Source organism: Centropristis striata, chromosome 9 (genome assembly GCF_030273125.1).
Source record: "Centropristis striata isolate RG_2023a ecotype Rhode Island chromosome 9, C.striata_1.0, whole genome shotgun sequence".
Classification (NCBI taxonomy): Eukaryota; Metazoa; Chordata; class Actinopteri; order Perciformes; family Serranidae; genus Centropristis; species Centropristis striata.
In genome coordinates this window covers 18,901,853-18,918,166 of record NC_081525.1, presented here as the reverse complement: position 1 = coordinate 18,918,166, position 16,314 = coordinate 18,901,853, and the positions used below count along the sequence as shown (strand labels likewise).

Genomic DNA, 16,314 nt, shown 5'->3' with positions numbered 1-16,314 from the left:
AAACAATAAACTCAATGATGCCACACATTCTGGCAAAGTTGGCAATAACCTTATAGCTTCAAACATTGCAGTGCAGTGTTTGAACCATTAACTGTCTTGCTTTCAATGTCAACAGTTAGCCTCAAAGTTAGCAACAACTTCCACCCAGGCTAACTTAAGGTGGACTGACTTTTAAGGTGAACCAGCTATTCTCATTTTAGTGACAAGGCACTCCCCCGAGTTGACCTTAGTGTGGTACATTCCCCATAAATATGCAGTTATATTACACTTGATACCATATGTATCTTTTGAAAGAATTTGAAAATTAAAAATGTAAATGACAGTTGTCAAGTTATTACACCAAGTTCTCAAGTTATTATTGATGTTTACAAATCAAGACTCAATACTCATGTAACAATGGCATTGCCTTCAGTACTGAAAAAAAAGAAAAGTATTCTCTAATCAAGATAATGTAGCTTTTAGTCTTAACATTTATTTTATGTCCTCTTCAAAGATCCTTGATCTGAGCTTCAACATGTTGACCAGCGTCCATCCTTTGATGTACCTTACTCTGCGGAATATCGGCACTCATGTTGATCTGGGTGGGAACAGGTGGCAGTGTGATTGCAGCATGCGCAGTCTCAGAAAGCGGATGGTCTATGACAGCAGCAGAGGCCAGGAGGCCTGGAGCGTGGTGTGTGCTTCCCCCTCCAACCTCTCCGACAGAGAACTGCTACAGTTGGAGGAAGATGACCTGAACTGTTTTAGTGCTGAAAACATGCCAGAGCTCCACCAAGATGTGACGGTCCTAAGTGGCTCTGACATAACGCTGTCTTGCACTATACAAGGTAACACAGTAGTAAGTGTCAAAAAAGTAAAACATAAAAAAGGATGTTGGTCAGTCTAATTTTTAATATTGTTTTTCTTGTAGATTCAAAATGGTGGACACCTAGTGGTCAAGCACCTCTGAGCCAACCTCAGGCCGGTCTGCTCATCAATGACATCACAGTGAGAGATGCAGGACTATATGTATGCGTGTCTGAAGAACATGAAATTGTGTCTGTGTTTAACCTCCAAATCAGTCAAATAGGAGGTGCAAGGAGAAAAAGTAGAAGTTTACCCAGAACCAGTCGAGAAATAATCTCACAAGACACGCAAAATAGCCTCCAAGAAAGGAATCAGAGAGCTACACAGCCTGACTTGCCCCTTGCTGTTTGTTTGTCTATTTTCATCACATTTCTGATAGCTTTTATCCTAGGAGTCGTAGCAAGACCTTGTGTTGATGGACTTTGGAGGAGGATCACCAAGAAGGAAAACTCCTCTGCAGCCAACTCTGTCTCCTCTGTAGAGCGAAGACAATATGACAATGAGGCCTACTTTAATGAAGAAGACCCAGAACACATCGGCCGTCACAGGGAAAGGAGAGTCACATTTAGCAATGTGGACTTAAGAGAAGACAGCAATGTGCAATATTATGATACCGTAGCAGGTGCCAATCAGGAAAGTATCATTAGTGATTCAATGACTGAATGTGAAGGTGGCAGGGACCTCAATGCAGGCCACACACACAAAACAGAGTATGAACACATTCCAGACCCTGATGAGCTGGAGAAGAGGAGAAGCATGTCTTCAAGTTCAGATTCTTCACTATCTGACAAAGTAATCAGTGAGGACCACATGACCCCGGACGACCACTCAACACCCAAGACTAATCAGCTGACAGAGAATTCTGTTCAGCAGAGAGCCGATTCCCCGGCAACTAGAAAAGAAGAGTTGCCACAAATTTCCATAGAGGGCACACACATAGAGGGTGAACTTCCTGGATTTTCTTCAGAGCCATTTGCACATTGGTCACCACATACAAATAACCCCAACCTAACAGACCCTGATCTGTGGCAGGAGAATGAAGAACAATTTGAATTTAGCGATTCTGTTCGAAGCACATCTGCAAGGTCCAGTGGTGTGCATGGTTCATTTAATGGTTCAAAACTGATTGTGGTACCCACTTCTAATAAAAAGACAGATGATTTGTCCAGCTCCAGTTCGTATGTCAGTGAGGATGAGCCAACACAATACATTGTGAACTCAGACCAAGAGGAGGAGGTTATCGAAAGTAACCACAAGAAACCTGAGGTCACTAATGCTGGCCTTAAACAGGATACTAGTTTTGAACAGCAGATCAATATTGTAAACCCTGTCCCTACTTCAGTCCGACTTAATCAGGGTGATTACAGATATGACACACAAAGGCCTACAGTGAGACCAGAAGACTCCTTATCCTCTCATTCCAGTGACAGTGATCAGAAGGACTACATAGTCAAAAAAGGGTTTGTACCCAGTTTGGTTACTAGTCATGGTAAGAACCTGGATACCAAAACATCTTCTCCAACTGCAGCGTATTCATCCTCTTCAAGCAGTGATAGTGAAGCAGAAACCACAGACCTAAAAGTGAAACAAAATAAAGGCAGTGTGAACAAGTCGATGACTGACCAAGAAACACTGTCAACTGACCTGGATCGCCAATGTATCCCTCAAATCAAAAGCCGTGTGACTATTAACGCTCCCCTAACAGCTTCTGATTCATCTTCAAGTGATGAGAGCATGGATGAAACACCAAAACACACCAAGAAGCAAGAGCAAGGACCACTAGGCATGTTAGGGCTTCCAATTAAGGAGTATCAGTCTGTAAGCCATGATGCCGTGAAACCACAACGGCCTACTCTAGATCTTGACCGTCCTACTCCCATCAAGAGGCGAGCCCCATTACCACCAACAAATTCTTTTTCAAGTGGTGAGAGTGCAGATGAAACGATAAACCACATGCAAAAGCAGAATCAAGGAATGACGCACATGACGAGTCTTCCAATTAAGGTATCTCAAACAGTAAGTCATGATTTTGACACACAGTGGCCTGCTCTAGATCTTGAGCATGTTCCTCGCATCAAACGGTGTCTAGATATCAAAGCCCCATCACCACCTCCGGATTCATCTTCTAGTAGTGACAGTGGAGAAGAAACAACAAACTACATGAAGAAACCAGAGCAAAAAGTCAAAAGTCATCTAGATATAAAAGCACCATTGCCAGGTACTGATTCATCTTCTAGTAGTGACAGTGATGATGAAACAATAGGCCATACAGAAAAGCAGAGGCATGCGAAGATAGAAATTACAGGACTTCCATTTAAAGAAACTCAAACCAGAAGCCGTGATCCGGACACAAGTTGGCCTCTCCTTGATCTTAAGCATACTACAAGCATCAAGAGGCGCCTTGATATCAAGGCACCATCCTCTGACTCGTCTTCTAGTAGTGACAGTGAGGATGAAACAAAACACCACACAAAAAAGCCAGGGATGGTGGACATTGCAGTGCTTCCATTACAAAAATCTCAAACAGGGAGCCATGATCCAGAAACAAGGTGGCCTGCTCTTGATCTTGAGCATATTCCTTGCATTAAACAGCGTCTAGATATCAAAGCACCATCCCCACCTCCTGATTCATCTTCTAGTAGTGACAGTGAGGAAGAAACAACAAAATACATAAAGAAACAGGAGCAAGGGGAGTTGTCTATTGCAAGGCCTCCAAGTAAAGTATCTCAAACTACAAGTTATGACCCACAAACACAGTGGCCCCTCCTTGATCTTGAGCATACTAAAAGCATCAAGAGGCGCCTCGATATTAAGGCACCATCCCCTGAGATATCTTCTAGTAGTGACAGTGAGGATGAAACAAAACACCACACAAAGAAGCCTGGGAAGGTGGACATTGCAGTGCTTCCATTACAAAAATCTCAAACAGGAAGTCATGAAAAAAATCCAGAAACAAGGTGGCCTGTTCTAGATCTTGAGCATATTCCTCACATCAAGAGGCGTCTAGATGTCAAAGCACCATCACCACCTCCGGATTCATCTTCTAGTAGTGACAGTGAAGATGAAACAACACACCACACAAAGAAGCCAGGGAAGGTGGACATCGCAGTGCTTCCATTACAAACAGGAAGTCATGATCCAGAAACAAGGTGGCCTGTTGTAGATCTTGAGGATATTCCTATTATCAAGAGGCGTCTAGATGTCAAAGCACCATCCCCAACTCCGGATTCATCTTCTAGTAGTGACAGTGAGGAGGAAACAAAACACCACACAAAAAAGCCAGGGATGGTGGACATTGCAGTGCTTCCATTACAAAAATCTCAAACAGGGAGCCATGATCCAGAAACAAGGTGGCCTGCTCTTGATCTTGAGCATATTCCTTGCATTAAACAGCGTCTAGATATCAAAGCACCATCCCCACCTCCTGATTCATCTTCTAGTAGTGACAGTGAGGAAGAAACAACAAAATACATAAAGAAACAGGAGCAAGGGGAGTTGTCTATTGCAAGGCCTCCAAGTAAAGTATCTCAAACTACAAGTTATGACCCACAAACACAGTGGCCCCTCCTTGATCTTGAGCATACTAAAAGCATCAAGAGGCGCCTCGATATTAAGGCACCATCCCCTGAGATATCTTCTAGTAGTGACAGTGAGGATGAAACAAAACACCACACAAAGAAGCCTGGGAAGGTGGACATTGCAGTGCTTCCATTACAAAAATCTCAAACAGGAAGTCATGAAAAAAATCCAGAAACAAGGTGGCCTGTTCTAGATCTTGAGCATATTCCTCACATCAAGAGGCGTCTAGATGTCAAAGCACCATCACCACCTCCGGATTCATCTTCTAGTAGTGACAGTGAAGATGAAACAACACACCACACAAAGAAGCCAGGGAAGATGGACATCGCAGTGCTTCCATTACAAACAGGAAGTCATGATCCAGAAACAAGGTGGCCTGTTGTAGATCTTGAGGATATTCCTCTTATCAAGAGGCGTCTAGATGTCAAAGCACCATCCCCAACTCCGGATTCATCTTCTAGTAGTGACAGTGAGGAGGAAACAACAAACTACATAAAGAAACAGGGGCAAGGGGAGTTGTCCATGGCAAGGCCTCCAAGTAAAGTATCTCAAACTACAAGTTATGACCCACAAACACAGTGGCCTCTCCTTGATCTTGAGCATACTAAAAGCATCAAGAGGCGCCTCAATATTAAGGCACCATCCCCTGAGTCATCTTCTAGTAGTGACAGTGAGGATGAAACAAAACACCACACAAAGAAGCCTGGGAAGGTGGACATTGCAGTGCTTCCATTACAAAAATCTCAAACAGGAAGTCATGGTCCAGGCACCAGGTGGCCTGCTCTAAATCTTGAGCATATTCCTGGCATCAAGAGGCGTCTAGATGTCAAAGCACCATCACCACCTCCGGATTCATCTTCTAGTAGTGACAGTGAAGATGAAACAACACACCACACAAAGAAGCCAGGGAAGGTGGACATCGCAGTGCTTCCATTACAAACAGGAAGTCATGATCCAGAAACAAGGTGGCCTGCTCTTGATCTTGAGCATATTCCTTGCATTAAACAGCGTCTAGATATCAAAGCACCATCCCCACCTCCGGATTCATCTTCTAGTAGTGACAGTGAGGAGGAAACAACAAACTACATGAAGAAACAGGGGCAAGGGGAGTTGTCCATGGCAAGGCCTCCAAGTAAAGTATCTCAAACTACAAGTTATGACCCACAAACACAGTGGCCTCTCCTTGATCTTGAGCATACTAAAAGCATCAAGAGGCGCCTTGATATCAAGGCACCATCCCCTGAGTCATCTTCTAGTAGTGACAGTGAGGATGAAACAAAAAACCACACAAAGAGGCCTGGGAAGGTGGACATTGCAGTGCTTCCATTACAAAAATCTCAAACAGGAAGTCATGGTCCAGGCACCAGGTGGCCTGCTCTAGATCTTGAGCATATTCCTGGCATCAAGAGGCGTCTAGATGTCAAAGCACCATCACCACCTCCGGATTCATCTTCTAGTAGTGACAGTGCGGATGAAACAAAACACCACACAAAGACAGATAGGCCAAGAGTGGTAGGAACTGCAGGGCTTCAGTTTCAAGAATCCCAAACAGCAAGTCAGAATCCAGAAACACAGTGGCCCTCCTTAGATCTTGGTAATATTACTCGCCTCAAGAGGCGTTTAGACATCAAAGCCCCATCACCACCTCCTGATTCATTGTTAAGTGGTGGAAGTACAAGCAAGACAGTGGAAGGGAAGAGAGAGGAAGCTATCAAAATACGTCCCCGTCAATCATCAAGCAGCTCAGATGAGCAACAGGTGGACATGAAAGATTTAAAATACCCAACAACAACAGTAGAACCAAAGCCAGATTCAAGATGGCCTCGACTGGATCTCAGCAACGCCCTCCATGTCAAAAGGCGTCTGGATATCAAGGCACCTTCACCTCCACCTAAGTCATCTTCAAGCAGTGATGACAGTGAAGGTGGGATTACAAGCCTGTCTGTAAAAGTGGAAAGGCCCAAAATTGAAGAGGGGATTACAAGGTATCAACCAGGGAGAAAGTTGCCTGAAATGAGTGTTCCCCCTGTAAAGAGGCGTTTAAATATCAAAGGACCATCTCAACCAGATCTGTTTCCTAGTAGTGCATCTCAAGGTTCTCGACAATCTTCCAGCGACAGTGAGGATGAGTCCAGGGACCAAACTAAACTAGGACTGGGAGTATCTGCCATATCAAATACCACTGAAAAGAAGTTAATCGGATCACAGAAGGCCCCAGTGATAAACATTCCTCACAATCCAAAGACGGACCAAAATGTCAAATTAAAAAATTCTACAGTTATTACAGATGAAGTTTGGGACAAAACAACAAGTAACAAGTCAGTCAGCACAACACCTGAGATAAATCCAGAACTTCAGTCACGGTGGGCCACAATGAATCTGGGTGTCTCCCGCTTCAGAAAGCGTCTTGAAATCACATCACATTCACAAGAACCACCAAATCTGCCTTCAACACCTCCACCTGACTCCTCTTCCTCTTCCAGCAGTGAAAGTGGAACTGGGAGTAAAAGCAGCAGCAGAAGAACAAAGAGAATAGGAGTTGGAATGCAAGGATCATCTCTAACCCCTGAAACCAAACAAGTCACTGTTTCTCTCAGTACTACACATCTTAGCAAGAGCAATATTGAGAATGACATAAACAAACATGGTGTTCCTGACCTGAGTCTTGGTGTCCCACGCATTAAGAGGCGATTGTATGTCAAGGCACCATTACCAGAGCCAAGTAATTGCCCATCTTCCTCCAGCGAGAGCGAAAAGGAGGTGGCAAGATACTCTGAAAATCAAATGTCAGATATGACAGACAATGACTCCCTAATCATGTATAAGCGTTTAATTATCAAACCTTCATCACCACCAAGTTATTCTTTCTCCTCCAGTGGCAAGGGTCAAAATATAGACCACACAAGACAAAGACTTCCCAGTCTGAGCTTTGACAAGCATACGAAAGATGTGGACCTGCCATCTGAGATAAGGTGGACTGCCGTCGGTCGTCAGCTGTCTGATCGTCCAATTCCCAGTATGAGGAGACATCTGGATGTAGGCTTATCGTCTCCAAAGCAGCCTCCACTTTCTAAGCCAGAACTACTCCCATCTCACTCCTTCAGCTCCTCCAGTAGTGAAAGTGATGACAACATAAAGCAAGACAGAGGGAAAGCAGATGTGACACTGATGCATAAACACTCATCTCTTGGTGCCAATAGTATGTCTTTTGTATCCAGCAGAGTTCTTGACAAGTTTGACACACCACCCAGCAGCACAAATGAGATTTTGAGGGCTGTATCTGTGGACAGTAAGGAAAGGAAAGGCCTCAGTGCCCTAAAAGCCATGTCTTCAGAGAGACGAAAGTGGGACACACTTGACGGGAAGTTAGATATAGGTCCATCTCCTTTATTTGATGACTGTGGATCACAGGGTGACACCAGTTTTAACTATCGCAGGTCTGAGAAGGACATTAAGCCTCTGGTCAAACAGTCACTAACACAATCGCACCTTTCCTCTACTCCAGTAGATGAGAGAAGAGCTACAGATTTGTTGTATGGAATTCCCTACTACAGGAGGCACAACATTGGGGGAATTGAACCACCAAAGGAGGCTCCACCTCCAATTCCATCAACACCACCGCCATATGAGGCAGTAGGTCTTACATGGAGATCTGCTCAGAGTAGCAAGAAACAAGAGTTGCAAGGCACCAGATCCTATCTGCAACAGAGCAGAAACACAAAGGAATCTGACCCACAAAACCTGGCAGTCAGTTTTGACTCCTCAAATGTGAATATTAGTGAAGTTTGAGTGTTTTATTTTTTATTACTGCTTCCTGAACACTGACAAAACAAGCAAATGAGCATTGTGGAATCTTAAATTAGCCAGCATATGACACAAATTTTGTGAATTATATTCAATTTTATTAGTATAAAAGCTTGAAATGTAATGTAAATATAAATGTATTGTGTGGAAATGTTGCAGAGTAACATAAAGAGCATCATTTTAATCTTTCAGATTTGCCTTATTTCTGTAAATTGCTTTTCATAAAGCATCATAAAGATGTCCTTTCTATTCGATATTGCAATGATAATCTGTATCATCTTAATGTAATGTTTTATTAAGACACTTATGAGACCTTAATAAAACCATAATACTGGACAATGCAGAGCTTTCATTTGTACAAAATAATTACATCCAAATAACGATAGCAATGGCAGCATTACTGTAGGATGGTACTATGTTTTTTTTAATCAACAAACTATTAACTCAAGAGCCAAAATATAAGCCAGTAAGTTAATAAACCCTTTTATTTATGTATATAGACATAGGTTATAGTGAAAACAGACATATAGACACTTACATAGTTTACATACATATATACATTTGGGACAAGGGTGTTCATCCTCCTGCATTGTCATGGGAGAATACTAAAACATTGATCTCTACACAGTATTTGGTAAGCAATCCAACAATTACCTCAATCTTAGATGTGATGCTGATGGTTGATGTATTGTCATGACAATAGAGGCTTTCATAGTTTCAGCTGCAGTTGATTTTAACGACATGAGAACTGATGTATTTTGTCATCACAGCAAATTTTAATGTCTGTGTATCATGACAGAGTGAATAAAATAAATAAAATCACATCCTGTCTGCAGCTACCTTAAGCTTCACAGCATGTGTAGGGATGTGTAAGATGGGGCAAATGCAGGAGGGAACTCCTGCTCCACCGTGAGGTTACAGGTGTGTTCCAGGTCTTAATAGACACAATCATGTTGTTCATCAGAATTAAGAGAACATGATTGTGAATATCAAATTAAGCACAAAACACTTGCACAAATTCCTGTACAAAACAAAAACGCGTTTTGAAAAATGTTTTCAAAAAATCTCATCCATTCACAAAAGGCTCTGTTGGAGCATGCATGCAAATATTAAATCTGACAATTCAGCATCACACCACAGCCAAAGACAAAAATTTATACAGGTGTTACAAGAACATTATACTAGGCGAAAAAGAACAGCATAGCATCATCACACAGTTCCAAACTGTCAGTGTCCATTGTTTTGATTAGATCCTACGGGTGGTACAAAGCAACGCTTTCAGCAAACCTACCTTCCAACTCAAGCCTTAAGGACCTCGTCCTGAGAGGGTCACTGGTCTTCCACTGTAGTTATATTAACACTGTCAGTGTTGGGAGAGATGCTACTAGTAAGAGGAGACTATCAGTGGACTAAGGAGGACAAAACAGATGCCACATATCAAGACAAAATGGACACCAACAAGCTCTATGTCAACTTATAACACAGCCCAAACAGTCTGAATTCATCCTGAAGTAATCCCTGACCACTCAGTGTGTCTGTATCTGTATGTGTGTGTGTGTGTGTGTGTGTGTGTGTGTGTTGTATGTGTTCTCACACATGTATATACATTTGGGTTTGTTGGTATGTGTGTGGGACACACAAAGTGACTTCCATGTTTTGAGGCACAATAATACTCTTACCTACACAACGTAGATACATATATCGATCATCAGACCGATAAATGCTGATCAGAGCACTAGTGGCTCACCGCTGTACTGATAAGAGTTAGTAAGCAGCAATGCTGATTTGTTTGGTGTTATGAGGTCTGAAGCCTTTGCAGGGGGGTTAGCAAACTGTTAGCATTAGCTGGAGCAAAACAGCAGGAAGGAACAAAAACTGGAGGGAGAAAAAAAAAATCACTGGCACAAATCAATAGTAAACAGCACAGGCACCAGAAACCTGCGATCAACCATTTGACACAGTGTGCTTCTTGAAGAACTCCTAATCCAACTCAGAATATGACAAACAAAAGTGCCATCCGTCCAGAAAAGCTCAAGTTCAAGTTCATTGCACAGATATATAATATTTAAATGTGCCCAGGTCAAAGTGACCCTGTTTAAGACTCAGACACAATGCATGAATGGTCACTGTTGGTTTCTCTGTGTTGAAGACAAGGGGTGAGGGGTGGTTCTCCCACACAATACCATTTTGCTTCAATCGTCCATGTATGATACCATGTTATCCTAACACAGACAGCAATATGACATGTCACAGTGAGAGAGAGCAATGCCACCGGGGATTGCTGCAAGCTTGCCCACTTTGCAACTTCGGTAGGTAACATAACTCCACAATGGCAGCCCTCCGCCTCCGCGCTCTGGGCAGCATGCACCCAGGCTGCAAACCCAGTGCCCCCACCCTTGCCCACCCACAGAACCCCCTCTTCTACCAGGAAGCACCCACAGTCACTGCTTTACCATTTTTGTATTGTTTACTTATTGGTTGTTGATTTTCATAGTCGTTGTTGTCACAGTTGTATTTTTTCCATTTTCCATTCTGCTATGTGCCTATGACATCTGTCTTTCCTTGTACCATTCCACAAACTCGTCCAACAAAACTGGCCCTGATGAGGAAATAGGAGAGTAGAAGTCATTAGAACACACTTATTTGTGTACATGAGGCACTGTTGTCATGTTCATGTGTAGATATGCAGTCACCATAGAGACAGAATAAGACAAAAACAGACTGTTGTGGTGATTTGGATGGTACATAACAAAATGGCAACTGTTCTTAATTGTTACAGGGCCATAAGGGGTAGTCAGATATGGAGACGGACGTCTAGCTGGGTAGCTATCTATCGCTGCAGTAGTCTCCTAGTGGAGTTGACTGAGGTTGAGGGACCAGACCCAGCACTGCTGCTGTCACCAGCCTGCTGTTCAGCTCATTTTCTGTAACTAGTGTGGGATGACAGTATGGTGAAACTGGCAAGCTAGCACGCTAACTAGCTAGACATGTGCTACTTAGCTTGATAGGTTGCTAATTCCACCATGCTTTCATGTTACATTGGATACAGAAAATGAGCCAGACAAAGTTGTCAGTCATCTGGTGCTAGTAATGTGCTTTCCTAGGCTATGGCAAGAGTGTGTAGATGAAGCAATAAGTTAATAAATGTTACTCTTCTACTCCACTGCTAGTTTGGTTGTTACTGCAGAACCTCACCTCACTTTTTATACAAAGTTGGCCCGCTACAACAGGTTGTTATGGAAATGATTAACATGGCCATCGCTCTGACCATCCTGCTATGTTGATTTGAATGGAAATGTCCGTTCAAGTTTAATTTTATATATCTTTGGCGTTCACTTACAAGCACCATCCTCATCGTAGTTACTGAGGTCCAGGTTGATTGTCCTGCTGAACTCTAAAACATTGCACCATTGGTCTTTGTTGATGACTTTGTACTTGGATTGCTGAGGAATAATAATCAAACATACAGCAACCTTTTAGTTTCAGTAAGCCTATTCAAGGCCAAACAGGATGATTTGTAGAATTGTAGAGGACATTTGTGAACGTGACACCTACCTCTAGAAACTGATTAAACACAGGAAACAGAGGCCACGTCTTTCCAAGAAGAAGCCCCAGCATACACTTGGCTGTGTTCAAGTCCAAACTCCTCTGATCCTTTTCCTGTCCAATCAAAACACACACACAGCTTCATGAACTCAATGAAAAATGTCAGCCACACTTTAAACAGAGGGCATGTCTAGTAACACCATTATCATCAATATTAGCCCAACACATAAACAGGCTGGATCCCTTAACCTACTGCTGTTCCTGTGATTAAAATATAACACTGACATCACAGCATCATGTTTTCATTCACCATCTTATTTAGTCAGTTGCTGTCCTTAAATCATAGTTCAATGTCTGCAGGAGAGAAAAGGCAGGCTATGTAAACATTTAACACACTCGATAAGTGCTTTCCAACTCCAAGTCAAACTGGAAAATAAACTTGACCTCCTCAAAAACATCAAGATTGGTGTGAACACTGGCTTGAATATGACCTTATAAGAATTTCAATCAGGCACACTTTTCAAACAACCGTGTTCTACAGGGATTGCACTGTTCAAATTAACTGAATTCAATTTGTTTTACAATTCCGTGTATGTGTGCATAGGAGCAAAAAAGTCTTCGCTTCACTCACCCGGGCAAAATCAAAGGCATATCTATAAATGAGCTTAAAACTGGTGCTGTCGTTTAGCACAGATCTCAGGTAGTCGAGCGAATTCCTCAGCCGCTCTGTGGAGTCGCACCTGACAACAGCAGAAAAGAGCCTTAGACATACTTCCCTACCTGATCTACTGAGTACCAAGGGCACTCTACTGATAGACATAACTACAGGCGGAGCAAACACAGCAGCAATGCAAAAAATCAATCTCGAAAACAGCATGCAAAAATACAAAAAGATAAATGACATACTGCAGCAGGCCCATGCCTCTGAGCCACTCCTGGAGAGTGAAATATCCCATACTCTGGGCATCCAGTTTCCAAGCAAGAACCAGCATCACCACCTGGGCACAGACAACAAGCTTTATAGCCACAGACATCCTTGAATAGAATATGTGTCAATCTATATTATCAATCTGTCAACTGAAACGACAACTGACCTCAATAACCCATAAAATAAAGAATGGGTGCATAGAAGGAGTAACCTTGAACTAAAGCTGCATATTTTGGTGAATAACTAACTACTGATATTTTTAATGCCAACTGTTCATGTTTATAAAACATTAAATGATGAGAAAAGCCCATTTGAGGTAACACAGCCAAAAAGGTGTCCAAACGACTTGCTTAGTTTGACTGGCGGGCAGCCAGAGATAGAACAAGAGTAAAAAGCAAGCAAACTGAGACCAGACAGATGTAACTGAAATGCAAGAAATCTGCTTACATTCTCTGGCTCCACTCCAATGTCCTCACAGAACTTCTCCATGCCCTCTGGGCCCACCACGTCATCACAACCTATTTCAGACAGACAAGTGTGAAGCCACATATAGCTTAAATCTCACATGTGGAGCTAAAAACCTAATGTCATTGATCAGTGCTCAAATGCTTATGAATACATGTGACGTGAGTGGAGCGATTGCTTGCACAAATCTACCTGCATATTCATAGAACCACTCCAAGCATCTTTTACTGGAAAATGTCTCCTCCTCGCGGATTTGTGATGTTTCATGTTTTCTGAAAACACTGCAGATGAAAAGAAGGTTTTAGTCACAAGCTGAGCAGCAACACTGTAAGCTCAGTACATAATTTCAAAGTAGTCAGTGGGATTTACAATGCCTTTTTCTATGGTGCCTTTCATAACTGCAAAATAAATATGTCATGCACTCATTCCTCAATAAACCACAATAGTCAAGGGCTCCTGCATAACTAACAGAATGAAACAGTCTTCAACAGAGGGATGTCACACCTGTCCTGGCGACTTTTCTTGGCTGACATGTCATCTCCAGCAGAGGGTCTCCTCTTTTTTCTAGGAGGCATGGCTCTGGAGCAACAAGCTAGGGAGGGAAGTGGAAGACAGAATGAAAGAGAGCTACTTATAAGCAACACATAGAGGATGCATATTTTATTTTGCTAAACATGCATGTACTCACAAAAAGTCAGCAGAAAGACACGTTGTTTTGGCAATAGCTGAATGCATGACAGTCTCAGAAATTAAAGCAATAACAGTGTTTTGTATTGAACTATGAAACATACAAGGATCTGTTGAATTATTACCTGAGGGGTGGCTATCCTGTCCAACGTCTTCTGTCAGGTTCTATCAAAACAGATACCACATGCTTGTAAGCAGGATACACATATACACACTCACACACAAACTAATATATATGGAATTTATAAGCTGCCAATGTGTATTTACCAGCCTGTGCAAGGTGTGGTGGATCTTATGAATGCTGGCCAGTGTAGTCAAGTGGGAATTCAGCTGAAAATCTGTTTTCATTTAAAAAAAAAAAAAAAAACATCAACAATTCAAACTCAGGCATAACACACAACCTTCAGCTCCTAATTAAACTAATACGCTTGGTACAAGTACATGGGTACAAACGGGTGACATCATCGTAGCACCAACAGGAACCTATGATTTTCATTTTTGCCAGGATCAATATATATTTTAACGAGCTGAACTTACTTTCGTGTATGTTCTACTTTCAAGGTTTGCCTTTCAGAAAACGACAGACATATATCTCATACGACTGAGGGAGTGACTCTCTGCATTCCTCGAAAGACATGCAAACTCGCTAATATTTGATCATGCATGCTACCTTCTCCCCAAATGTCATCTATACATTTCCGATTAAAAGCTGTCATCGAATCCGGATGCGTTTAATTTATTTCTAGAGGCCAAAAACAGCCAAAAAAACACACACTGCCGAGCAGATAGCACTAGCTGCATACCTAAAATAGCAGTGCAGACGCGCAACTTGCACAGAGTTTACAAAGTATCTAGAGAGTTGTGCGTATGGGTGTTGTAGTCCATTTCCTTCAAAGAGGCCATTGAAAACCTTGCTCTGGTTGCGAAGCCAAACTACAATTCCCAGGCTTAACAAAACAACTATTTCTTTCAGACCCCTCTACCCCCCAACATTTACCCCAACTGATTGAATGCAATTTACATTGTCTTAAAAAAATCTAACATCATATTCCTACTGGTACATAACCATTGCGCAGACGTTTTGCTGCAGCTGATGTAGGTGTCGCAAAGCCCGACAGCACTGCTGCAGCAGGCAATGAAAGATGTTTTACACAACTGCGTCACAATTTTCATTCTCTGTTATAGTCCGCAGTTGACCAGAAAATTGACCTATTTACAATGGCATTACATTCGTGCAAAGTTTGAGTAGAAACGCATAGTGTATCCTGAGTAAGGATGAATAGAAACAACACAACGCACAGATTACCATCGAAAACCTTCTGGATTTAACTAACGTCGGCTGCTTTCAACTCAGCATTGCTAACGCTACAGAAAAAATAACTTCAGCAAGACTGCCGTGTCAAATAAAACCTCCTGCATGTTCAAAACAACTGAAATTACACTAGCTATCCTTCCTTTGTTATCGCCCAAGACAGCACAGGCAAATACAAAGGGACCAGCAAATAGCACGGAATTCATACGTTCTCATCTAATCCTACAGAAACACAGGCTAAAAGTAGATGTAGAAACACAAAGCGTCTGTTTGCTTCTCTTCGGCAACCTCCTCAGCATCCGTGGAGTTCGTAATTTGATGCAGAAAAGCCTCTAAAACGTTACTACTTACTTGCCGCATCAGAGTGCATTTTTATGAAACATACAACTGTCTGTGGGAAGTCCGGAGACCGGCCAATAGGCGGGCCTTGTCAACGTAAACCACGCCCACAGACGATGATTGAAACTGGGCCTGCTTGGTCTCCGCCTTCGGCTGCTAACGATTGGCTGTTCAAGGTGTCTTGTCACAAGTAGGAGGAAAAATAAATAGGCCCCTCCCATAGTCAAACATGATTGGCTAGAATTCCCAAACAGGCTGCATTACCTCTGTTTCTGATTGGTCTAAAGGTTTTTATGAGCACGCCAATCAACAAAATTTCCTCGTGCAAGCCCGAAACCAGCCCACGATGGAATCTGATTGGTTGATTCAGTCACAAGTTGACCTCCCACTGAAAGCTGCCGTTTGGATTCGTTGGATGTCAACTCTGCCGGGCGGAGGTTGGTGGCGGTGCATTTGGCAGATGGTATGAGCATAAGCTATCAAAGCCAAAGCCGGTGTTTATCTGTCAGTGTTGGCGTTGTCACAGGTTATTAGATGTCAGTAGAAGGCTGGGATGTGCGCAGATCTTCTGTCTCCGAGAATGCCTCAAGTTACTGTAACGTTACAAAGTTTAGCAACCGAGAGCGTTTCATGTCAGGTGACTGGAAATCCTAGTTTGTAGTCAAAACAAACGGACACATTTAGCTGCAGTTATGCTGTTGGCCCCCAATTTGTTTTTGTTTTTTATATAAAGTCATGGAAACAATTATTAGACCACCCTTATTTTATCCTTGCTTTCCTGGTCTTTTAATGCCTGGTACAACTAAAG

The 16,314-nt window shown here is 42.5% G+C and overlaps 2 protein-coding genes across 6 annotated transcripts; one reads left to right on the top strand and one right to left on the bottom strand.

Moving 5' to 3' along the window:
• Positions 1 to 722: 722 nt before the first annotated feature.
• LOC131977776 (uncharacterized) lies at positions 723 to 8,930 on the top strand. Its single transcript, XM_059341205.1, has 3 exons — positions 723 to 827; positions 911 to 987; positions 7,302 to 8,930. The coding sequence occupies exons 2-3, from the start codon at positions 977 to 979 to the stop codon at positions 8,212 to 8,214; spliced, it is 924 nt and encodes a 307-aa protein (XP_059197188.1). The 5' UTR covers positions 723 to 827; positions 911 to 976; the 3' UTR covers positions 8,215 to 8,930.
• Positions 8,931 to 8,975: 45 nt separating this feature from the next.
• Positions 8,976 to 15,649, bottom strand: dcun1d4 (DCN1, defective in cullin neddylation 1, domain containing 4 (S. cerevisiae)). 5 transcript variants are annotated; one of them, XM_059341210.1, is made up of 11 exons: positions 15,519 to 15,649; positions 14,123 to 14,193; positions 13,948 to 14,020; positions 13,673 to 13,760; positions 13,361 to 13,449; positions 13,151 to 13,221; positions 12,682 to 12,773; positions 12,407 to 12,515; positions 11,785 to 11,889; positions 11,570 to 11,672; positions 8,976 to 10,828 (listed from the first exon to the last, which is right to left on the bottom strand). In XM_059341210.1, exons 1-11 carry the CDS (start codon positions 15,535 to 15,537, stop codon positions 10,773 to 10,775), a joined length of 876 nt encoding a protein of 291 aa, XP_059197193.1. In that variant the 5' UTR covers positions 15,538 to 15,649; the 3' UTR covers positions 8,976 to 10,772. The 5 variants fall into 5 exon arrangements, with proteins under 5 accessions (XP_059197193.1, XP_059197189.1, XP_059197191.1 ...); XM_059341206.1 differs by having other exon boundaries at positions 13,981 to 14,020; positions 15,519 to 15,644; XM_059341208.1 differs by having other exon boundaries at positions 13,857 to 14,020; positions 15,519 to 15,553.
• Positions 15,650 to 16,314: the final 665 nt, after the last annotated feature.

Bases quoted from the DNA above. Each gene is read 5' to 3' on its own strand.
- dcun1d4 (XM_059341209.1), bottom strand. From the start codon at position 15,466: ATGCTGAGGAGGTTGCCGAAGAGAAGCAAACAGACGCTTTGTGTTTCT. The intron at 14,194-15,393 runs GTAGGATTAGAT...AAATGAAAACAG, and splicing joins TACTTTTAGCCTGTGTTTCT to ATTTTCAGCTGAATTCCCAC. The intron at 13,450-13,672 runs GTGTGACATCCC...TTTCATCTGCAG, and splicing joins AAGAAAAGTCGCCAGGACAG to TGTTTTCAGAAAACATGAAA.